General features: G+C 40.4%; 1 protein-coding gene across 1 annotated transcript; it reads right to left on the minus strand.

The window, feature by feature from the left end:
* Window positions 1–7538: 7538 nt before the first annotated feature.
* On the minus strand, window positions 7539–26219 carry LOC136826061 (zinc finger protein 84-like). Its single transcript, XM_067082958.1, has 2 exons — window positions 25932–26219; window positions 7539–9925 (listed from the first exon to the last, which is right to left on the minus strand). Exon 2 carries the CDS (start codon window positions 9386–9388, stop codon window positions 7583–7585), a length of 1806 nt encoding a protein of 601 aa, XP_066939059.1. The 5' UTR covers window positions 9389–9925; window positions 25932–26219; the 3' UTR covers window positions 7539–7582.

Below are 26219 nucleotides of genomic sequence, written 5' to 3' on the forward strand. Positions count from 1 at the left end.
TACATTGCTGGAATGTTATTTGGTTCCAAATTTAAGTGGTTGTTATTTATATTTTGTTATACGTAAATGTTATTTTTATTGTATCTATGAATTTAAAAATTATTTAAATTTATAATATCCATTGTCAAAAACAGCTATAATAATCGTATATGGAAAGGACTTCTGGATGACGTCAAAAGTATCGGGTCGGCCTGTGTTATACGCAATGTTCAAATCTGTTCTATTCCGTAGAAAAGAAATAGATCGCTTCAAGACGCTTTATTGCCTTGATTTATTCTAAAGCTAATGACTGCAGAAATCATCTGAATTCTTAGCTCAAGATCAGAGCTCCAAACAACTACATCCTTCATGGAAATTTGTTATATAATTTCATGTTAGTTTGATGGTTTATGATTCGAAATAGATTGCAGTTGAATGTGGTCTGGGACTGGAAATGCGTACAGGTAGTTGATTTAGCTGTTATTTTTGTTATCAGTATTAATATTCTTTCAACTTTTTTTACCATTATTATCGGCTTTTTAGTCAAATCCTGAGTTTCTTTTGCCATGCTAAATAGTTTTATATAACATTAGTCAACCCAAAAGTTCGCAGACATTCAATGGCATTACACTTTCAACGTGAAGGGTGCGAGCTGGGCTCACCTACGTGTACATTGCTGGAATGTTATTTACAGCACGAGGAATAGCAGCTTTGTGATGTCTATTATCAGATGCAGTTGTTGGTGGCCATACATTGCTGGAATGTTATTTACAGCACGAGGAATAGTAGCTTTGTGATGTCTATTATCAGATGCAGTTGTTGGTGGCCATTGCTGGAATGTTAGCACGAGGAATAGTAGGTCTGTGATGTCTATTATCAGATGCAGTTGTTGGTGGCCATACATTGCTGGAATGTTATTTACAGCACGAGGAATAAGCAGGTCAGTTGTGATGTCTACATTGCTGGAGTTGTTGGTTACATACATTGCTGGAATGTTATTTACAGCACGAGGAATAGTAGCTTTGTGATGTCTATTATCGGATGCAGTTGTTGGTGGCCATACATTGCTGGAATGTTATTTACAGCACGAGGAATAGTAGCTTTGTGATGTTATCGGATGCAGTTGTTGGTGGCCATACATTGCTGGAATGTTATTTACAGCACGAGGAATAGTAGCTTTGTGATGTCTATTATCGGATGCAGTTGTTGGTGGCCATACATTGCTGGAATGTTATTTACAGCACGAGGAATAGCAGCTTTGTGATGTCTATTATCAGATGCAGTTGTTGGTGGCCATACATTGCTGGAATGTTATTTACAGCACGAGGAATAGCAGCTTTGTGATGTCTATTATCGGATGCAGTTGTTTGTTACAGCACGAGGAATTTTGATGTCTATTATGATGCAGTTGTTGGTGGCCATACATTTACAGCACGAGGAATAGCAGCTTGTGATGTCTATTATCAGATGCAGTTGTTGGTGGCCATACATTGCTGGAATGTTATTTACAGTCAGCTTTGTGATGTCTATTATCGGATGCAGTTGTTGGTGGCCATACATTGCTGGAATGTTATTTATACCGAGGTTGTGATGATTATCGGATGCATGGCCATACATTGCTGGAAGTTATTTGCACGAGGAATAGTTGATGGTGATGTCTATTATCGGATGCAGTTGTTGGTGGCCATACATTGCTGGAATGTTATTTACAGCCCGAGAATAGTTAGCTTTGTGATGTCTATTATCAGATGCAGTTGTTGCTGCCTCTCATTACAGCCCAAGGAATAGCAGGTTTGTGACTATTATCAGATGCAGTTGTTGGTGGCCATACATTGCTGGAATGTTATTTACAGTCCGGGGAATACCAGGTTTGTGATATCTATTATCAGATGCAGTTGATGGTGGCCATAATGAGAGTAATAAACAGAGTTTGATCTAAGATGGCTGCCTCTCATTTATGAACCTGACCGTCTTCATTTCAGCCTTGAGATTGCCTCAGGATCTACAGGAGATACTAGCCGCACTCTCTTGTTCCCCTCTGGTAAGAAGAGACCACATTTGTGTAATGATGAGTGTTCAAGTGGTTTCTGGGATGCTTTAAAGTTTGAGGTTGACCTATGTGGTCATTCTTGAGATAGCTCATCTTTCATATCTTGGATGCAGTGGCTTTTTGATTTTGCTTTATAGTTCTAACAGAAGCTTGTGTATATTCTGTGGAGGGAGCCATAATTACTACATTTGCAGAGAAAATTCAGGTGCTGTATGTCCTCAAGTAGCAGCAAAAGCAGATATGGTTGATTTTCGAGAGAAGGAGAGGCAGGAAGTTACTGAGGTTTTAGATTATACTGTACCAGTTACATTATGAAAATTAGGATGAATATGAGGTGATTGGTTCGAATTATTTGTTGTAATTTTAGTGACAACTTTCACACAGGAGGACTGATTGGGACCCTTTGCTCTACCCTAACTGATAAATTCCTCGTGCGCTATCTCAACTCTCTCTCTGAAATCAGAATTGAGGACACAGTTGAGACAGGTGAGTAGTGCCGTTCATAGTGGAAACAAGAATATATAGTTGAACAGACGTCATTAGTGTCATCCATTCCCAGTGAGCATTTGAAGCATTTCTTCTTATCGCAACCTCCTACGAAATGGCCGTATTCAAAGCACTGTGATCTCCAATTCCCAGTCATCAGCCTTTGTTTCCTCATTCCATTTTTCAGCAAAACAATCTAGTTAGTGTCCGAGGTATCATTGCAGTTTCAGCTGGAACGATTTCTGCAGTGATTCTGTAAGACACCACATTGGCGGTTTTACGGGCCCACGTGTGTGTGAATCATCCATCGGAGAAAACAAGACAAAGCATCCCCCTTTCTCTCTCTCTCCCTCCCGTGCGTCACCTGGAGGGGACCGCTCGAAGGAACGCAACTTCTGCCATACATATTTCTGTCTGTTTCTCTCTAACCATTGTTGTCCCGATTCGTGTACAATCACCACTATTCGCATTGCCATGCAAGCATTCCAGCCATGTACTCATAATGTTCCACAGAATCTTCTGTGTCAAACTGCATGTACTGTATGTTTCTGTTTGTGAAGACGCCAAACGCGTCGCCATTTCACATATATTATGCTACTGCATTGTATTCATTAATCTGTCTCGAATCTCATGCAAATGTCCATATGTGGAATTTTCTGGCCTTTCCATTGATATTTGTTTTATTATTGTACGTTTATTGTGTCTCTCACAATCGACATCTGTTTGTCTGTGCGCAAGCACAGATGCCCGAAACATAACCTCTGTTTTGTTTTGTGTGTGTAAAAACTACTTTGCGGCTCGCACCAGCCAATAACAACTTCGAAGAATCTGTACATTCATAGAGTTGCGGGCTGCTCTAGGAGCAAGAGCCCGTGCTGGCACAAGGCCAGCGAAATCTGAAACAACAACAATGAACATTCATTCAGTAAGGAACCATCAATAAACTAGACAACACCCAGCCAGTATGTCACTCAGTACCATCCTTACAACTCCATCACTTCACGAGCACATTCAGGTCTTCGTCACCTTCGTGCATTTCTGTCGAATTATCCTCCTCGTGTCTTATTCATGACCTAACAAAAATGACTGATTCTTTAAGAGTGATGGTCTTTAAAACTTACATTAATTTGCCACAGATATTTTTCTCAGCGGTGTCGGCTTCAGCGTGAGTGTGAGTGTGTTCAAAGACAGGAGATGAAATTTCAGTTGTTGTCAAAAGAAAACGAGAGAAAAATGATGTCATTGAAAAAATTATTATTGATGACTTAAAGAATACAGAGGATCGGCACCTGCCCTCCATTTTCAAGGTAGCACAGTAAACTTAGTTCGAAGACGAGTGTATAATTATCTCCTCGTCCAAGTGCATCTCGAATATACTTGCCCATAAATATATTCAGGGATTGTTGCTGGTTCTAGTTCCCATCCTTTACGACAGCACGTCAGCTGTTATTGTAATGTTTGCAAGATAAAATACTTAAAATATTAAAAAGAACATGCATCTCACTGAAAGGTTCATCTCCCCGTCCAAGTACATCTGCTAAATATTTTACCGTAAATACAGGTATACTCAGAAATTGTTGCTGGTTTTAGTTTTTCCCTCTCTGTTATGATATTATGCGAGCTGCATTTGTAATTTTACAAAATAAAAAGATTACCAGAAATAACATGCATAACTCGCTAAAAGTAGCGTATTTTTACGTGTCATGGAAAACGTGCCGCGCAAAGGGGTTAAAAATATTAACTTTCAACTTCCCATAGAAGGTACAGAGTTTTTAGAATTTGTTTCTTATACCATGTGTATTTGCATATCTTCCTCTTTCCACTGATATGCATTTTTTTAATTGGCCAACTTTGACGTTTGTCCGGTCTAGGTCTAGAGGTGTTCTTAAATGCATATTTCAGCCCGGCCTGTTAATTTACGTTACTTTCATACGTACACTGCGTTTAGTTCTGAATATTTGTTCAGTAAGATGTTGGTGAAATTTTGTTTTGTTTATGGTTAAAAGCACGTCAGTATGATTTGCTTTCTTAGAGGTTATACGTAATCTCTTTATTCAAGTTATTTCCAGGCTTGTCGAATTGATTATACCGTGATGCCAAAATCATCCACAGCTGGAAGGGGTATCATATATATAATATATATTTTACATATATATCATATATATTATACATACATATACCTTATATATATATTATACATATATATATCTTACATGTATATGTATATTATACATATATACATCTTATATATATATACATATATGTATTTTATATATATATATATATATATATATATATATTTATATATTATATATATATATATAAATATATATATATATAATATATATATATATATATATATATATATATATATATATATATATATATATATATATATATATATATATATATATATATATATATATATATATATATATAGAGAGAGAGAGAGAGAGAGAGAGAGAGAGAGAGAGAGAGAGAAGCAAGGCAGTCTCACATTTCCAGCCTCGCACAGGTATTAAGAATTGAGTATTTTAAATTTAACGGAATTTATATTCACGTTTCCCTTGAAGAGAAGAGCCGTTCTATAGAAAACTCCCCCGAGTTACGACTGGCCGGTGAATAAATTTCATTTTTTGTTTTTCGTCTACATCGTGTTTTACTTGCACCATGTTTAAAGGCATTGCCACTGGCACTGACGAACTGCACACACGCACACTTGTGTGACACAAAGAAAAACATTAAGGCTTTATCATATGCAGAAGGTAGTCTTAACCTTAAGGGCCATCCATCAGATCCTAAATGTCATAAGACTAGCCACAATCACTATTTTTTATTGAAATCAAAAGCATCAGGGTACGATCATTTGTCTTCCGGAAGTCATATCTGTAGGAACAAAATTCTCAACAATACCTTTTATGCAGGAAAACCAAGTGACAAACCAATTCATATGAACTTGCTGAGGAGTTGCTTAACAGTTTAAAACATCTCGACGTAGGAGGGATTGTAGCACCTGTTTACTGTAACTTTCAAGTATCTGGCCTGGTGTTAGATGGTTATTTATGCGAAGTCTATACGAACTGGTCTGCTTTATATGAAATTTCCTTCATTTATCATCTCACTATAGCAGTTTTTTTTTTTAGTGTAAAATTTTGCGAGGTGAATTCTCTTTTATCGTAATTAAAATAAGGTACTCCTTTTGTTTAAATTTTAACTGAAGAATAGGTAGTTTATGCTGTATCTTAATTAACGTGTTTAATGTTTCCCGATGTATCAGTGAGATAGGAAATTTCCAAAATTCCTATCATTCAAGAAAGTGAGCACCATAGTTGATGAAATTGTTCAAAAATAGTCTTGAAATCACAAGTTAGTGGAAAAGAGACATCCTCATCACTCAATGGCGGGGAACTAGCGTTACCCATTCCTTTAAGATTTCCATGTAGAAAATGATTGCATCTTTCTATTATACAAATACAAAGTAACAAAAAAAAAAAAAAAAAGGAAAACCTGGTCTTCCTGGGAGGGGTTGAGAGATGGCTTCCAGGTGGGGTACAACGACTGTCATATCACCCACCCTCTTAGTTTGAAGCTTCAGTTAAGGCTTGGAAGACAAGAGAGGTTGCAATCTGAATATTTTCTCCCCATCCAGCTAATGATACTTTTAATACACAACACAGTAAATATATCCATTCCGAGTGGTAAAGTACTGAGATTTCTTCGGTAATGATCCATTTCATGAATGACAAGACTGCAATAGATCTACCTTCACTACCTCAATGTGATGCCTAGGTCGCGAGACTGGAAATAACTAAATTATGATACAGACTCGGCTAGAAATGAGTTAATGCTGTTCTTGCAACTAAAAATCGCCTAAAAGACTGCAGAAAAGGTGCCATACCATCATTATTCCTAAAACCGTGGCACACAAAATTCAAAACTGCAGCAAACCATTCAGTCCTTTTTGTTGGGCAGGCAAGCATATCAGTATCACTTCAATCTCCAACTGACGAAGGACGATGGACTCATTCTCTCTTTACTGGAGGATTAATTAGGCAAGGTTTCTGGACAACACGTGCGCAAAACTAACCAAAAGGCGAGTTAAGTCCCTTTTGTATATGTGCTGATAAAATTTAATGCCAGTTTCCCAACAAAAGAGAAATCTGCTGGATTTTGGGTCAAAATGACGGGATTTCGTAGCTTTTTCTTGCGGATTTCAATGATTTACTTTTGGCACACTATAATATAGAAAGGCAGGGGCACGAGAAGCAAAAGCAGGCAGGGATAAAAGTACAGAAACAAAAGTAAAATGCAAATTTTGAGAATTGAGAAGAATAAGACAAGTAGGCAACACAAATACGGAGATGACAGAACGGGAGATTATGAGAGATGTGTCAACATGGTCATTCAGACTTCGGCAAACTGTGCCTGGACGTCAAGATCACATCTCAAGTTACAAATCTAGACATGTTTTTGATTAAGCTGGCCTTATGCCAGCACAGGCTCTTGCTCATAGAGCAGGCCGTAAATTCTAGACGCGAATTTTACTTTTTCCTTCTCTGAAGTTGATTTCAAAACTACAGTTCATAATATAAAAGGCTGGTAATTTAGAATTATCTTCAGCACAGTGCTCTGAAAACTATTTAACTGAAGCATTGTAATCACTACAGCTTTACTGGTTTGGCTCAACACACAATTTCATTTGGTTTCAACAATGCTCATTTCAAAAACATACTGTACTACAATTTTTTACTAAAAAACAGTGGTTTGTAGTGTTGAGTCATTGCAATTTCTCATACATATATGTATATATATATATATATATATATATATATATATATATATATATATATATATATATATATAATACATATATGTATATTATATATATATATTATATATATAATATATAATATATATATATATATATATATATATATATATATATATATATATATATATATATATATATATATATATATATATATATGAGAATAGAGTTTGTTCGTGAGCAAATAAAACTGCATTCCAACAAACAAATGTTTAATTACAATAAATAATAAAGAAAAATTAATTTGAAACTACATTTCCATTATACTCCATCTTGCAATCCTTATGATTCACCGGCAAAATATTTTCATAAAACTCTGACATTTTGTTTTTAAAAACTGCCTCTGATAAGCAAGCCTTAATGTCTTCCAACTTCACATCAACATCACTGCTCTCTCTTTCGCCTGCTAATCTTACGTCACTTTCCTCAACTTCTGATTTCACTGAAGATTCCAATAAAGTTCCCGGAGTTTCTTTCTTCGTGGTCTTGTCCTCTTTGAGGGGAATGTCATTATCTATACTGTGAGTTCTCATGTGCATCCCAAGGCTGATCATATTCCTGAATGTCCTGCAACACATTGTACAGCCAAAAGGTTTCTCACCAGTGTGGGACTTCATGTGGGTACCAAAAGAAGTTAACCACATGAATTCCTTTCCACATAAATCGCATATGTAGGGTTTTTCACCCGTGTGAGTCCTCATATGGACTCTCAGTATGGCTTTTGTTATAAAACTTTTGCCGCACTCCTCACAGTTCACAGGATCCTTCTTGTGATTCTTCATGTGGCGATCGAACCTCCCTTTTTGCCTGAAGCGTTTGCCGCATTCTTGGCAGATGTACTGCTCTCCCACATGAATCCGCATGTGAATATTGAGGTGGTACTTGCGACTGCACTGCTTGCCACAGACTTCGCAAGCGAATGGCTTTTCTCCAGTATGGACTCTAGTATGCAGATTGAGCTGACCCTTCTGCAAGAATCTCTTCCCGCAGTCAGAGCAAGAATAAGGCTTCTCACCTGTGTGAACCTTTTTGTGCTTCTTCAGATTCCCTTTCTCCAAAAACCTCTTTCCACAATTTTCACATTTGAACGGTTTAATCCCAGAGTGAATCTTCAAGTGCAGCTCCAGTTTGTCTTTTCTGTTGAAGGTTTTTCCACATTCACTACAGGTCAATGGTTTTCCTTCCTGGTGGTTTTTCACGTGGCTCTCAAAACTCTTCTTCTGACTGAACTTCCTTCCACAATATTCACAGTCAAGTTTTTGATCGGTATGAGACTTCACGTGCAAATTCAGATAACATTTACGGCTAAACTGTCGACCACAGTAACTGCAAGTGAAAGGTTTACCTTTTGTATGTGAAAACATGTGTAAATTATAGTATCCTCGGTGAGTAAAATTCTTTCCACACTGAAAACATGTGAAGGAAATCTCTTTGAAATGAGTTTTTTCATGAAAGTCACGATGGTGCTTCCGAGCAAAGGGTCTTCCACATTCATGGCAAGGATATGGCTTCAGTCCGTCATGTATTTTGATGTGTTCAAAAAGTACAGATTTGACACCAAATCCCTTTCCACATTTTTCACAAATAAATGGTTTCTCTCCTGTGTGCGACCTCATGTGAACCTTAAGGAGAGTCTTGTGAAGAAACTTCTTCCCACACTCACCACACGTAAATGGTTTCTCACCACTGTGGGCAATTATGATGTGTGTTTTCAAATGAGGTTTCTGCGAAAATCTTTTCCCACACTCGTTGCACCTGAACCTCCTCTCTCCAGTGTGGATCCTCATGTGTTTATTTAAACTTCCCTTTTGCGTAAAGCTCTTTTGACAAACACTGCAACTGAAAGGCTTTTCACCTGTGTGGGTTCTCATGTGAACCTCCAGGACAGACTTCTGATTGAATTTGAAATTGCAGAGCGAACAAGGAAACAAGTTTTCTCCACTGTGGAACCTCATATGCAAAGCAAGGTAATCTTTACGACTAAACACCCTCTTGCATATAACACAAACAAATGGCCTTTCACCGCAAGATGACATTTTTGACATGTTTATCCTTTAATAATGATGTATATGTTAAGACTTCTGTTATCTTTTTGTATGCAAAGCCAGTTTACTTTTACAGCCAATATGAGGAAAAGCTAATGGAAAAATAGCACAAGTTGTGAAACTTAGGAAAAATTAAAAAAAAATGACTGCAGCAGAAATGCGACGAGGTTCTGACATCAAGAATTATGCACTGATGACCAAGAAGACCAGTTGTCAACACACAAAATTCTGCTGGCTCTTTAAATTCAAACTCACTCTAAAAAACTACAGAAATAGACTAGTAAGATATTGGTTTCTTGAACACAAACTTTACAAACTTATGCAATACTCTCACTACAGAGTGTTTGGACAACATTACCCAAGACAGAGGACATTCTAATAAATTTCAACATTACTGACTTGAATTTCTTGAGAATCTTTTTTCTTTGCCAGAACCTTAACAACCATACAAAATTATGACATCTTGCCTCTTTAACTCTGTGACATTGTAGTCTGACAAGTTACTCACTCTTCAAGCAACTTACTTGATACTTCACCCTGCAAAATTGAAAAAAGAAGAGATTATTAGTTTTTATTTAACTCTTTATAAGTCTATGACTTGGCTAAAAGTGATTTTCACAGTTCACAGCTATTTTTTGACAAAAGAACACACAGGGAAAAAGCATCAATAAATAATAATAATGATACAATCTTGTTTAGTAGGACGCTTTTTTAAAGATAAGAATGGGTAAAGTTTATATTGTAAACAAGTGGGATCCCATCTATAAAAAAAAATTGCTTTTGATACAAAATACTGTAGTAGCCTTTCGCGGGGAAGCAATAAGATCTAAACAGTTACTCTGAACCCAACTAAACTTGCAGGTAATACAAAGACCTATGAATGATATTAGCCATCGGCTTAGAGTCTAGACTTAGACAGTTCTATCAGGGCACTCCTGAGACTTGGTGCCCAATGGGCTGTCACCATGAATTATACAATCTAGTTCTCATTTCCTTCTGCTGATGCAAGCAAAGAAAGATAAAAATTAGAATTTGGCATCACAGGCCATCCCTCCTCCTTGATTAATGCCTTAATATTTGTATACATAGTAGTATATTTTTTTTTATTGTACAAGCATACACATAGGCCTCTCGGTAAGGTGAACTATACGCTTGCTGTACATTTGCTCGCCTTTCTCTCTCAATTTTTTTGCTCGTGAAAAATAACCGAGAGAGAGCGAGAGAGAGAGGCAAGGAAATGCACAGCGCTTGCATTGCTGTATGTACTTTTAGTCTGTTTGTCTGCTGTTTAATGTAGCCGTGTGTGTGTGTGTGTGTGTGTGTGTGTGAGTAAGTGGAAGCCATTGTGGAAACTGGAATGAGTGGGCATTTTGCTAGGACATGTAAGAACTCTCTGAGTAAGTGTGAAGGATGTGGAATGGAGGGTCATGAGAAGGAAGTCTGCTGTACCAAACCCCAACCCCAGGGAAACTAAGTGTGAAGGGGGTTTATCATGGTTAGCCCTCTGGTATGGAAGGGGTAGACGTGCAGTTGTTAAGGGAGGAGAAGGAAAAGGAGAGTGAAGAAATAGAAGATATAAATTGGGGAGATAAACAACTAGTGTTGGTGGAATGTAAGAGAAGGTCTAAAAGGAGGAGTAGAAAGAGTAAAGGTACGTTTACTAGGTTGTTTGGATAAAGTACACGTGATGGGCTCTTTGATTTTGAAGGGTTTGAGAAGTCAGTAAGTGTGAGGAGTGAAAATACCCTTGTGGTGTTATTTAGTGGTAGTGTGAATGAGGGTGAAATTGATTTTGAAGAATTTGAGCGCAATGTAGAAGGATTGAACTTGGTGAGCAAGGAATGTGGAAGATATGCATGAGTTGGATGAATTGGAGACAACGCCGACTCATGAGAAAGATGGTACGTACAGAGTGTGTGAGTTTTCTTTGAGAGAAAGTGTTGAAAGAGTAAGTGTGGGAGTGAGTGTGAATGAGAAATAGTTAGCAGTACTAGGGAGTGTGAGTGGGGGAGTTTTGGATAACTTGGTCGGAGTCTAGCAGAATTAAGTGAGAGTATAGAGGAGATGATAGAAGCCATGTCAGGTGTTAGTGAGGCTGAAGCAGACGTAAGTCTCCGGAATATAAATGAAGTTGGTGTAAGTAGTTTGGAACCAAGGTTAGGTGAGTCTAGTATGGTTGGAGTAGAAGCGAGTGAAGAGGAGGTGGTGAATGAGAGGCCATGGACCCAAAGTCAAGGTCCAGTTCCAGAGTATGAATAGGTAGTGAGAAAGGGATTTTGAAAAAGAAAGAAAGAAAGAAAGGAAAGAAGATTTCCTCTATTTTAGAGAGGGAGAGTGTGGTGGTAGCATGAAAAATGGGTTTGTGTGATTGAATTTTTTGTTTTTTTATATTTAATTTTGAATTTTTTTGTTTTTTATATTTAACTTTTGAGTGTTTGTTAGTGTATGACTATTTGATTAATCCTTATTTTTTCTTTTTTTACTTGCAGTTTGCTTGAGCGAGAGTGTTAAGAAAGGATCCATTCCCCTTCACCTTTAATAAGGTTAATTTCCATTGGCATTGTATGATGAAGATGAGGGATGCTGACATGTGCCATCTCTAGGGACTACAGTGGTTAGGAGACTGAAGTTGAAGACCCTATGCAACATCATCAAGCTGAGTGATACCTTTGACTTGAAGTTCTTTTTTTGGACACACTATGTGCATATTTTCCTCTAACAACAGTATATAATGTTGTGGTGATAGTGATTCCGCAGTTAAGACTAGCCATGTTTGGTTGAGTGTTAAGCACAAGGAGAGGGAGACAAGTGGCAGCACAGCACAACTGTACTGACACAGTTTAAAGTCCGTGAACTCTACGTAAAGGCTGAGTAATAGGGGTGGAGATCCCCTTAATTTGTAATTGTAAATAATATTTTGACTACTGGTAGTATTAAGTTAGACTAAGTTGAGTATAGGAAGATTTTTTGATAAACTTTGGTGGTAAGTAGAAAATAGGAAATAAGTTAGGTTAAATACTGAAAGATGATAATTGATAAACTGTGACAAATGTAAATAAAATTAGGATAAGCTTCTGTTTGAAGGTCTCAGACCACTGTAATAATAAGATAATAAATAAGATTAAGGAAAATCAGAGTTTTATTTAATAACCTCCAAATCTGTTCCCATCATACTGCACCAATTTTGCACTAAAAGGAAAAGCCCCTACAACACAAACATGACAGGACACTGGGTATCCTAATGAGTGCTAATAGTACCATCTTCAGCAAACCTGCACCTCATGACATGCCCCAGTCTTCTTTGAGGCCAAAACCTCCTGGAGTGAAGAAGACGAGGAGGGGACCTCGTTGCATCTCTGAGTGCTCAGACCCTCGAGTTGGAAGCACTTGGTACGGAAGCTGGCCAAGTACTCGGAGAAGTACTGGTAGGTGAAGATTCACCTGCATGATTAGACACCTTCTCTCGTACTGTTCCTGGACCAGACTGGTGAGCTGACTCTTCAGTACTGGTTTGGGGTACTTGAGGCTTTGGTGAAACCCAAGTACCCGGAGTGACTCAAAGCTCCCGAATCACGTCCAGGACAATCCACAGGAGCCTCCTCTACCAGAGTGTCCAAAGAAATCCAGGAAGAGGCAGGCACAGCACCAGTCTTGGAAGACTTCCCAGAACTAGTTCTGAGTAAGCAGGTCTTGGAGACCTGTGCACTCAAGCTCCTGAATCACGAATCCTTGGCGAGGTACATGATATGGCCACCGAGTCCGGAGACTTGGGTGAGCCAGTGGGAGATTCCTCTGCCTCCCCTGTGGTGGGAGGCAGCCCCTTAGAAGTCCCATGATGGGACTTCTTCGGGGGGGGGGAGAGGGGGAGCAACTTCCTCCTCCTCCTGCTGGCGAGCATCTGAAGAAGGTGGGGAGGCAGCGGCAGATGAAGATGAAGACGATTGCGACTTCTCTTCTTCAACTTCCTCTTCCAAGACATCTTTTCAAGATGGTGGTGAGCAGCTGATTCCCCATACAGGCAGGAGCAGCAGACAGGAGGATTACAGGATAACCATGGCAGGAGCATGCGTAGAGGCATGGTTCACAACCCCTTTGGCAAGTCTTGACCATAGCAAGACCATTGAGACTGAGTTTCTTCCCATGTCCCCAAAGTTCTGATGGCTGACAAACAGCTCACAGGGAAAGCCATAGTTTCTTCCTGGCAATTTACTTTCAGTCCTGTTCATGGACCGAATCCAGAGCATAGGCTTCCATGGTCAGGAAGGGATGGGATAGTGCACATTCCCAGTTCCAAACACTGGATCTGTCCAGTCCCCCATTCCAGGGAAAACTCCGAGGATATAGAGGGGACTGGTGAGAGATACCTAGCACCCATACCATACCTGACGGAGGCCAAATGCCCGACAAGCGAATAAGGCCATGGGAGGTCGTCAAACCGTGTTGACAGCGGCCGCAGGGGCCTGGGAGAGCACTCCCGTTCACATGAACATGGACGGGGGCAGTCCTGAAGACATGCTACAGTCTTCCTAGAGGCAGAAGTCTCTACAGGAGAAGAGGACTGGATGGGGAATCCCCTCTTGCCTTTCCTAGGAGAGTGGACTGGTAGGCCAATGTCACCAATCTAGGCCTGTTGCACAGTTCCCGTACGGAAGCGTATGGGAGCGGGCAGGGGTTAAGTGAGAGCCACACGCTCTGAACTCACTCTCTCTGCTTGGTAGGGTCCGAGTCTGTAGACCAGGAACCCTTACCAGACTGGGAAGGATTCCCAGGATTGGTACTGTCGCACCAGGGGTCTGTGGAACCCCAGGCAGCACCGCTCCTGTGCCAGACAGACAAGTCGAGAGTTGCAGTACTGGTAGTACTGCCAGCAAGAGATCTCATAGCCTTCTCCATGGAAGAAGGTTGGCTGTCAGAAGCCCTTTGGGACTTCTACGGTTGGGAGAGGCACCCTTCTTCCTCTGCATGTAGCTTTGGAAGAAATAGGGAAGGAGATGACAGCACACAACAAAGATGAAGACAATGAATTCTTGAATTCAATTAACGGCCCGACACTGTTCCTGTACAGGAACGAGTAGGAGGGCTGTTCACATAAATGTGTGCCGAAACTATCCCCAGGTAAGCTGCTCATATAACCCAGGGAGTGACCGCACACTCTTGGGCATAAAATTGGGATGTCTTCAAGAAGTGGCCCAGTCTTCTTTGAGGCCTTGGCCTTTTACACGCGAAGAAGATTGTATGGGGAACTCGTTGATAGCGTCTCCATGTGTGCGGACTTCCCAATCAGCTGCACCGTTGCGGGATCCTGGCCATGACTCAGGAGAGTACTGGCAGGGGGTGAGGCAATGCTTGCATGGTGTGCACTCACTCCCTCCTTATCGGTGTCATGGAGGTTTGTCAGTGATAGAGGAACCTACTTCAGCTGGTGGGGGTGACCCACATTACTGGTAAAGGTAACTCTGGGTTTTTAAGAAACCCAAGCACCTGGGGTGACGCAGTCTCCTTGAAAGACCACACACCTGAAGCTTGTGAATCACAAGTCTTTCGTGCAGCAGTTGCTTCTATTACTGGAGAATTCAAGAAATCCCCAGCAGACGTAGGCTCTAAACCAGTCCTCAGAGTGATTCCCGGGTACTAGTAAAGGGTAGCTTCAGGTTTCTTTGAAACCATGTACCCGAGGTGACATGAGTCCTCCTCGAGACTTGCGCATCTGAAGTTCCCTAGTCACGAATGGATCGATCATCAGTTGCTTTCTTTACCCCGAGTGCCCAAAGAAACTCGAGCAGAGGAAGGACTTACACTAGTCTGTGGAGGTAACTCCATGATACCGGTAAAGGCACTTCAGGGTTTTGAGAAAACCCGAGTACCCATGGTGATGAGAGTCCTGCTCAAGACTCGCACACTTGGAGCTCCCAAGTCATGGGTGAATCGATCATTGGTTGTTCCCTCTACTTGAGTGTCCGAGGAAACTCAAGCAGAAGGATATACCAGTCAGCGGAGGTAACTCCATGACACTGGTAAAGGTAACTCGAGGTTTCAGTGAAACCCGATTACCCGAAGTGACATGATTCTCCTTGGATGTTCAGGGACTTGAGCTTCTGAGTCATGTGCAGGAAGATCATCAGTTGCTCCCTCTGCCCGAGTGTCCGAAGAAGCACGGGCGGAGGTACATACTAGTTCAGGAAAAAGACTTCCTGGAACTAGTACAGGTGACACGGGTTACCTCTTCAGCGTGTCTTATCTGAGGAGACCCGTGCACCTAGTGTTCCCGTGTTGCAGGGTCTCAGAGAGACCTGCGACATGGTTCCCAAGTCTGAAGGCATGGGAGAGCACCAAAGTTAATGAAGGCGAAGACAACGATATCGTTTCTCTTCTTTGACTTCTACACAAGACCATCGCTGTCCCGGGACAATTACACCATTCCCATGCGGGAATGTGAAGGAAGAATGAGTGTGCACACACTCTCTCTCTCTCTCTCTCTCTCTCTCTCTCTCTCTCTCTGAGTTAAGCCATGGGTTCCATGGGAACCTGAGAAACAGCAGCTTCATGCCCGCAGACGAATCAAAATGAGCAATGGCAACATACAGGGCAAAACTGCAAGTACTGCCAGCGAGAGGACCCTTACTCCCAGGCACTTGAGCCCTATAACATCTGAAAAAACTAAAACATTACAAATGTCAAAGAAATTTTCAGCATACAAACCTTCCTTCATACAGTGAAGGAATAAAATTCTCCCCAAGAGAACGTATGAATGTCGTAGAGCAAAACACGTAAGTGTGGTGAGAAACCAGTTTAAGCTCGTTGTCTTGGCAATGTTAAAACCAGTTTGACACATCAGCTGATAAAAGTCGTAGGGTTTGTGTATATAAGTATGAACCACTATATCAGAATACTGAATGCGTAAACTCAAAAGTAAAACAAGGAGTTGTATTTGCATACATTATATAACACGTTACATTCATGTATCAGCATATATCAACAATACGCTAAAGACAAAGTTGAACGGCAGGCAGAGAGGAGAAGAGTGCACCTCCTTCCTTGCCAATGGCCAAAAGCAAAGTGAATGCACACTGACTGGGTGGGCGGGACTTCCACCCGTAGTTAACTATTGTAGCCAGCTACATACTTGTTTAAAGTTAAATGGCCGGTCTCCAGCTGCGCTGAAGCATGTTCCTATTGTAAAGAACAATGGTTTGTATATTGTGTAGGAACAATTATCTTTTATGACAATTATGAAAAGCATAATTGGTTACCAGTGTGCTTGGAGTTTCTATGAAATTGTGTGCGAGATTGGTGAGAGGAATTCATGGGGAGATGCTGCCTGAACAAGCACCCCTATCTGGCACTTTTGTAATAAACCACTAAATGGAGAAACTGAGTCTCATTTGATGTACCACTTACTACATTGGTGGCAGAATTTAGAATCATTGCATTCAGAACCCATTTCATGCCTGTGAGAGACAGGAAGAAGAAAACCAACAGTATGAGCATCTTCGAACAATTTTCTTCTCTTCAATTCTTTTCCTGGTTCTCCTGATGAATACATCCTAACCTCCTAACTTAATCCAACTTAACTGATATAAAATACCTTATGGTGTACATCACAGAATCGACAAGGTGTTTCATGATGGGCACAAGGGAGAGACTACTACCACTATTACCACCAGAGGTATGACCCAGAGAGGTACCTGGTCTTATATTATTTTTTTGTCTCTCCAATGAGCTGTTAACTGCAAGATTAACCTATTGGCTCATGAAATTATGGCTATACTGTACAGCCAATCACTGAGGCCCTTTCAGCCACTGAGTGAGAAGGAGTTGGAGTGGCTGGACAGCAACATAAAGAGAGCAAGAGCCGGGCGCTTGGGATTCGGCACCAGGCACCAGAAAGCTGGTGCCAAGAGGTCTGAAGTTGATTTAGGCACTCAGGAACAGGCACCGCTAGTGCAAGGGTTCATGGTGGTTCTCTTCTGCTTGGAGCCAAAGAAGTGTCTTTCAACAAAAAACCACTCAGGAGGGAAGATATCATCATTCCAAAGGAAAAACGGGTTGAGGATTAGATACATGCCGTCTGAAAGAAGCTGTGATTCTCTTGGTAGATGGCTGAAGGCCAAGAAAAGGGGGCTGATAGTAACTGTGTGTTTCTCCCATAGAAAAAAAAGAGCCCCAGAGTTCCCATCTTGCAATCCCAATGAAGGAGTGGAAAACTCAAAAAACTAACTCAACCATCCTTATCTGCATAGGACAGGACTAAGAGACCAGCCAAAGCGGTCTCTTGTTAACACTTGAGAGTCTCCTATCTTCTTAGCCCCCACCCCTGATGTCAGTCAAGAACAACCTTTACTTCAAAAACTTGACAAGAATTTCAGCCAGGAGGACTAAGTCCATCTAAGCACAGAGGGAGGAAAAACAAAAAACACTTGTCTTGCTCCCTTAAAACCAAAGTCAGACATCTAACTCCCTGTAGAGGTGACAGCTTTCTTCAACAAGCCCACAAATTCATACACAAAAGTCCCTGTCTGCAAAGGGCAGTGCCCTGAGACACTTACTGACATCACAAAGGGAGCAACTCGGCTCGTCTGGAACTTCTAGGCGAAGGTGGAACAGACACCTGGTGATCAGAGACTAGTGTCGACCACTTGAAGACCTGAGCTAGGTGTTCAATTGGAAATTGCTCTCACAAAAGAACAACAGTGCGTTCTTAGAAGAGACAGGCACCGAGCTAGAGAGAGACTGGCGCCAGACGCACGAGAGCTGGTGCTGGGAGCTCTATATATGCTATTGGCGCTAATGGGTGCTCGGGCGCTAGTGGGTGCTCCTGGACTCGGACAAAGATGAACGCTCGGACACTGCTGGTCCATTTGACGCCAAATACCGACGTTCCACAACTCGCAATTCAGGGGACAAAAGCTCAAGACTGTCCCAGAAGTTATAGGAAGACTGTGGACTGCACTCCTGCTCCCTGAGACATTTACTGGAGAGAGGCCAAGTGCAAAATCATCTGTCAGTGCCTCTTCAACAGCTGAGAATCACCACTGGAGTATCACTATGGACAACGGGTGCACATACCTGTGGACACCTTTCCAATGGCTGAACGTCAATATCTTCAGACAACAGGCTTGACTGAGGGGCAGCTACCCCGGGCAAAACCCCTTCGGACTCCCAAGGACCTACAGTATGCCTCCTCCCAGGTTTAGGGGAGTCTGACAGGGACTGGGTTTAGGAGATCCGAAGGAGTCGGATAGCCACCCTCTTCGCTACACATCCAGTAAGACACCTGGAACCAGCAACAGGCTCGACTCAGGGGATGACTACCTGGGTAACCTCCCACCAGCTTCCATTGGACTTTCAGTATGACTCCTCCCAGGTTTAGGGGAATTTGATAGTGACTTAGGTCTGGGAGTACTGGCGGGGTGGATGATCACCTCCTCCACTACACAACACTTCACACTCACAGGGTTAATTTCTGTTAACCCATATGCAAGACTGGCAATTGCACGGGAAGGAAGCAAGGGAGCCAGGCACGGGAGCGAGTAAAGAAAAATAACGGGCCGGTAGTAGGAGAGAAAATTTATGCGGGGAGAGTGTTGGCGCCAAAAGCTGGGAGCTCTCAGCTGTTGCCAGGCCGTAGTTGTTGCCAGGGTAGCTAGGTGTCAGGAGGGCTAGTAGCTCGGGGGATAAGAGCTCAAGAGTTGATGAACACTTTGGTCGCTCAAAGCACAGTTTCCGTCTGTCGAGCACGGCTACTCTCCTCGAAGAAGAAACTAAATTAAAGCACAATTTCTCTCTTTATTACATACTGCCCCTACACTTTCCAGTTCTCTGCAAAGAAAAGTGTAAGATGTTGCTCAATTAACCCTTTACCGACAATAGTTTGAAGCACACAGAGTACCGTTAAACAGGCATACAGTATCTCAATTCTTATCAAATGTTATTTGGGACTTGCAGGTATGCATTTCATTAATGAAAATATTGGTCCAGAGGCAAACACAATATTTGCGTTTATAATGCTACTCGGAAAAGGAAAATTAACCTTTACTGACCATAGTAGAAGTATAGAGTGTACCATCATACAGACATTCTCAATTCGAATCACACTATCTGGGATTTGCAGATATGTATTCCGTTACAGAAAATACCGGTCCGGCAGCAAACACAATATCAATGTTTATACGCTACTCGGAAAAGGAATGCTAACCTTTACTGACAATAGTTGAAATACCCAGAGTACCATTATACAGACATCTCTCGATTCCTATCAAACATTTTTTGAGACATTATTTGGTAGCGAACACAATATTTTGCAATGTTTATGTTTAACTGGTAAATTATGCTCCCGGTAGTTACTCAATTTGATTGCAAATTCGCTACTGTCGCGAAAAATGATAAACTTGAGTCAGATCTTAAAACAAAACAGTAAAATGCTGATCCTGAAAGCTGTAGGCTTGAGGGTTATCCGAGATCAGCGATAATACATCGCCGAAATTCGGTCTCCGACCGGCAAATTTAAGAACAAAGCTGCCATCAACACTGCATTTTCTCGAGTGCCGGCAGAAACAGAATGAGGTTGTCTGCTGAGTAGTTCCTGGCATTCCCACTAGTGGGCGGGACCAGTCACCTGCACTAAACTTCAAAGCACTGCCCGCGAATTTTTGAATTAAATCTGCCGTGTAAGAAGAAACTATAGCTATGTAATTACTTGGTAAGTTACTTACATAAAAACACTAGCTTACTTTCCTTACTGTGAGCCTCACAGCAACTTCAAAACCCCTTACTAATTCTTCCTGCGTAAACTCTCCTCACTTTCACTTACATTGCCTTATTGTAATTTTTTCTACAGGGATTCTTCTTTATTTCAATCTGGGAAGGCCAGAACGGAGGATACCCACTGCTGATTTTCAAGCTTAAGTAAAGGGACTGCTTGTGGAATGAGGAAGGATTTCACCCTGCAGAAGTAAATTCCCTGGTTGTCATACTAAGACGACATGAAGGCAGCTTATATGGAGGTCCTTTCTGATGCAATGTTGCATCAAGGTTATTCCCCATTTAAAACTTGGGGGCGGAAAGTGACACTACAGTACGCACCCTGAAGACTCTGCTTGATGAACTAAAACACTTGGGTGACTGTTCCCATCTAAAAAGACTTAATTTTTGAAGCTGTTGAGAGACAGGTCAGGTTAATGATTGGCCCCCACCCTTCCAAGACTTTCCTGGCCATGAGGCTTTGTGTGTAGAAGCCTGGGGTGGAAATTAAGTACACAACAATCAAGCACAAAGACAGAGAGTAAGTTCTTTCACAAAAGGCTTGCAGTTTGACAGCCAGACTTCAACTACCTATAATCTACTGACCTCTTTACATGGGAAGCCAGATCCTATGCAGTTGCACTCCCACAGGGCCATGGCATAAAAGGTGTAAAAGAAAAAATTCATTCCTGTTGCCTAATAGATCTTTTTTCATTACTGGAGATTTTGTCTTGTGGCTGTGTAGTTTCTATATGTGACCTAACTATCCAGAACAACTATAAAAGATTTAGTCACAAACATCCATCATTCAGGAACTAAATGGTTATGGGAACTGTTGGAGATGTGACTGGGAAGAGAGCGAAATCGTTGGCATCTATAAGCAAACGGGTGATTTCATGGAATGCAGAAATTATTAAGGAATAAAGCTTATCGAACACATGATTAAAGCATAGGGAAGAGTGATTGAAAACAATCTGATTACATCCAGGAAAAGCAGTTTGGATTTAAGGCTGGGAAAAGCATAGTGGATGGCCGCCCCCCCCCCCACCACCACCTTTTTTTGGCAAAACAGGTGCAAGAAAATTTTTTTGAAAGTAATGGTAAACTATGTGGGTTTTAGTAGACCTAGAAAAGATTTTTGACGGAGTACTTAGGGAAGTGGCTCATTGGAGTTTAAGCAATTCCTGATTAGTTCATAAACATGATAAGGGTAATATATAAGGGATCAAGAACAGTACTGAGAAAATATGAGATGATAGATGCTTTTGAAGTTAAAGTTGGATTACATCAAGGATAAGCTGTAAGCCCATTCCTCTTTGTAATCATAATGGATGAACGCACTGAGTGAGCCTGTGAGAGGATATATGCTATGGTATCTGCTGTTGGCAGATAACCTGGCTGTACCAGCAAAAGCAGAAGGAGAATTGCATAAACGGCGCAGGGCTTGGCAGTGCTGTAAAAGGACTCAAAATCAATGCTGCAAGAAACGGAAGTGATGCTAAGCAGCAGAGAGGAACTACAAGGTCAAGACCCGGTGATGAATTAAAGCAAAAAATAGCTTCAAGTACAGACAACTTTTCATTCTCAACGTTTCTAAATATAGTATTGTACTCCTTTTCACTTTACTACAGGCTATATGATTAGAGGAGATAATTATCTATTCACACAAATTCCTCACATTAAGACAAGTACTAAATGGAAGAAGCATGAGGGAAATTTCCCATCCTCCATTTATCAGTATTCAATAAAAAACAGATTCCACTGCCTCTGAACTTAACCCCCTTATAGTAACATTGTTTCGTACACAGAGGGAAGTGTGGAGTCGTTGCCTGAGGACGCAGCACAGGCTGGAAGGAAAGCAAAGGGAACGAAGGTAAGGCAACAATGTAAGACAGTGAAAACTTGTGTTTATAACCTTATGTGTTGCTCAAGATATTTACAAAATAATATTTCTTAAACCCCCAACACAAAGGTTACAGTTTTCCACTGTCTTGGACACTAACCCCCTATTACCAGTGATTCCTATGGGGAAATTATTTATTTACACAATACCTTTAGGAATGTATCCCACATGTAAATGGAGTTATCTGTACTCTGGTTTCTGTCGCACGCAAAGAGGGGGGGATATGAACTGGTAGTGTGGCAGACAAAGCAGCCTGGGCTAAGTGGAGACAGGTTTCAGGGATGATTTTCTAATACAGCCTTGGGATTTAGGTCTAAAAAAACAGTAATCAGAGCAGCGCTGCTGTATGGTGCAGGAAGGTGGGCAACATGATGAAAAGAGGAGGGAGCCCTGGAAAGGGAGAAACCACAATGTTGAGATGGTCCTTGGAGAGTCATTGCTGGAAAGAATATCAAGTGAAGAAATGAGAAAAAGGGAGGGTGTTTGTAAAGTAACAGATAAGCCAGTAGCTAATGGTAGAGGGAATTTAGCTAACAGCATGAAAATGAGCTACAGTCACATCTATATTCATTTGGAAACTGTGATCTTGTCATGACTGTCACTGTTATTATCATTATTAAGTACTGAAGTTGACCCAGACCACAGGGCCATTTGTAGAATTACGAGAGCTGGTCCAGAGCTCTAAACTAAAAGGGTGAAAACAAAAGCGTGACAAAATCAAAGTTGGACAGCTAAATGGTGGGGAACTGATAAAAAATACGAGACAAATAAATACGACCTAGGCCAAAATGATGGAGCTAAGAATCTTAGGAACTGTAGGCCTACTTTACTAACTACCATTTATCTCCTGAATGTCAAACACATGTGAAGAGAAATTTGGACCTTCTTAGTGATAAGAGTCTAAGCTGGACACAGCACATATCATACTAAAAGTTCATTTGCGTCTGGAATAAGAGTAAAGCCGAGTCTGTGGATCACTGCTGAAAGTTATTTTCTATCAGTGTGTTTTTCAGAAGTAATGAGCTAGTTTGCAGGGCATTCCCATTTCAAGTAAATTAGTTCAATTTGAAGGTCAAGACCATAATGCTTTGGGCCACTGTATGCTTAGTCTACAAAACTAACATTATGAAACCTGACCTAACTACCAAAATGGAGTGGAATAAAAGTGAAATGGAGTATAACAAGTAATTTCTAAGAAATTTTGACTATACTTTTCCATAAAAATAGGCAGTATACATGATCTGAAACAATATATACTTTTAGCGACTGACTGTTGACTATGTACTGAAGGGTAGGTTAGGTTAAGATGAATCACAGTAACCATTATTGCCATACAGTACTACCAATTATGCATAGTTGGAGGTGTTGAATGCAACTTTAAACTCAAAATTTGTAATATTTGATATCTCTTTACACCGGCCAGTGGCAGTGCCTGTTAACCTAAGAAATAATTTTCCTGCCTTTAAATTAAGTCCCAAGTTTTTCTTTTTTGTCATTTTTGCGGGGTTTCATCTAAAACTGTGTCTACTTCGTATCTAAAATGTCTAGTTTTCCCTATACAGCTGCAATTTTACTTACAACTCACTTCACTCTTTCGTGAGACCCATATTATAATGAACTCTAGAAATTAGGGCTATTCCATTATACTGTACTTCACGTGAGAAGGTTAGGACATATCCTACTCTTGGTTCATGGTAGTTTATATCTCACATGTTTTCCAGACCAACAACTATATCACTTGTATAAACTCAAAATTACAGTGGACTAAAACACTACCCTGTGGAACTCCTGACACATCTGGTCTTGGTTCGCTAAAGTCCAAGGTTGGAGAACAAGATTTGTAGTCAGAGTAACCTTCTCTACCAAGGTTGCCTACTAAAGCTCAAGAGTCTCTTCCACCTGCTGGTTTGATTTCGAAGTGTCCTTCTCCTAGAAAAGTTGCCTGCCAAGGGTGAAAAGTGCCTTCTACCCTAACTCGTGTAGTCAGGGACATCATGCCCTGAAGTGAATGTTGCTAAGGAAAAGCCACATTAACCCACTACCCATACAATGAATACAACACAATCACGCAGTGCTATCAAGGTTTTATAACTGCTCAAGGGGATTCAACATTGTTCATGTTGCAGGATACTATTCCTGGAGTCTTAAGGGTGGTCCAAGACTGGTTGGATTAAAGCATAGTTAAGATGGCGATCTTGGCTATAACGGTCTTTCGGAAATGTTTAATTCTAGGTTATTTTGATTTTGATTTACACCCCTGATAATTGTATAAGTCAGTGGTAGACAACTGACACAGTTTTTTAGGTGTTACACTGACCTTTTATTTGTTGTAGATTAAATATTTAAATAATTTCAAACTTTAAATATCTCCATGTGAAGCTGTAATGCCCAATCTATCCAAAGCTAAAATTTTTATATATATAAATAGCGTAATATTTTTACACATATGCTCCCCTGCAGGTTCATACAAATGATTGGTATTATTTCACTTATGGACATTAATTGCTTTCAACATAAAATATAGGTTTTTCTGTTGTATTATGATGTGATTTGAATGATTTTGAGGTTTATTTCCATCGCAAATGAATACTTATCCTTCCCCGGCAAATGATATACTGTATACAAAATTAATAAAATTATGACTTGTCAGAATACTGCACTTCTTCTCCATAGCTAATACGGCAAAACTGTGTTTACTGATTACAGTTTTGCCGTATTAGCTATGGAGAGGGGGTGCAGTATTCTGACAAGTCGTAATTTTATTAATTTTGTATACAGTATATCATTTGCCGGGGAAGGATAAGTATTCATTTGCGATGGAAATAAACCTCAAAATCATGTAAATCACATCATAATACAACAGAAAAACCTATATTTTATGTTGAAAGCAATTAATGTCCATAAGTGAAATAATACCAAATGGTTTTATCTTCCATGCTTCATAGTAATACGTCGTTGATTACACAGACACAGACACGAACATAAGATGATAATGAGCTCTTGAAAACAAATTTTCACCTTTCCCTTCTATTGCGTTTAAAGTACAAGTACGAGTAGTTCGCCAATAATGTAAGCATATCCTACCGTACGTAACCCTCCTGCCATTATATTACAGATATGCAAATACACAATTACATTAAAAACATACTTAAATGTTATCATACAAAAAGGGAAGAATAACCGGTTGCAAACCTCAAGCAGTGTCCACGAAATCACCCCTGTTACTCAAACAAGATCATAATTAACAGTCAGCTAGAAAAACTAACACAAGATTAAAACACCTGTTAGCATCGTTACTGAAAGAGTAGGCGGCTTCAATGGATTATGAATGGCCATTTTACTTTAACTGCAACTAATTTTTGCAGCATTACAGACCCCGTAACTTTTCATCTGTATCTGCTGATTTTATGCAGAAAATCAAAATAAAATTTTGAAAATAAATTATCGTTTGCCAAGGAAGCCGAATGATGGCAGTTTTATTATAGGAAAAGGGGCTAGCGAACGTTGTCCTGTCGTTGTGTCAACAGCCAACGTTTTGAACAATAATTATTTAACCTATAATATGTTGTCTACCTATTACATATGTAAATAACCTAGAGACATTTCGTCACATTTGCACACAGTAGTGTAAATGACGGTGCCTAGTAACTGGAAGTAAAATGTCCAGCGAAGTTCAAAGAGGAGCAATTACCACACTAACAGTTACGACAACGCTCCGGAAAACAGGATCAACCGATGTAAACACAAAATGGGACAACTTGTAATGACGGATCATTTCCAACGGTACGTACCTTTTTCTCTCAGATCCCGGGAATTAACAATTAAATCGATACAGATTTTTAAAAACGTCAAATAGTGAAAAATAAGCGTTACATTCATTAACATAACATTCAAACATACCTAAAGTAACGTTATTTCACTGAATATCTAGCGCTTTCTTCCAAAACAACAAAATGTCAGACGATCACCAATGGCCATCTATAGTCGTTTCCCAGCTTTTAAGCAGTCACGGCAGAAGTATTATCTCTTCATATTCCTTAAAGCTTAAGTCTTGAATGCCAACAACAACATAGCACGTGCTGTCACCTCGAAATCTTTTCGCAAATGGTTCCGATTTCCAAAGCCACAATTCGAGACCCTCCTTGGCTGTCACAGCAATGACAGCCGGTGCTGCCACCCTGCGGGGTT

The sequence above is a fragment of the Macrobrachium rosenbergii genome, chromosome 40 (genome assembly GCF_040412425.1).
Source record: "Macrobrachium rosenbergii isolate ZJJX-2024 chromosome 40, ASM4041242v1, whole genome shotgun sequence".
NCBI lineage: Eukaryota > Metazoa > Arthropoda > Malacostraca > Decapoda > Palaemonidae > Macrobrachium > Macrobrachium rosenbergii.

Coding starts and splice junctions, on each gene's coding strand:
- LOC136826061 (XM_067082958.1), bottom strand. CDS start 9,388: ATGTCAAAAATGTCATCTTGCGGTGAAAGGCCATTTGTTTGTGTTATA.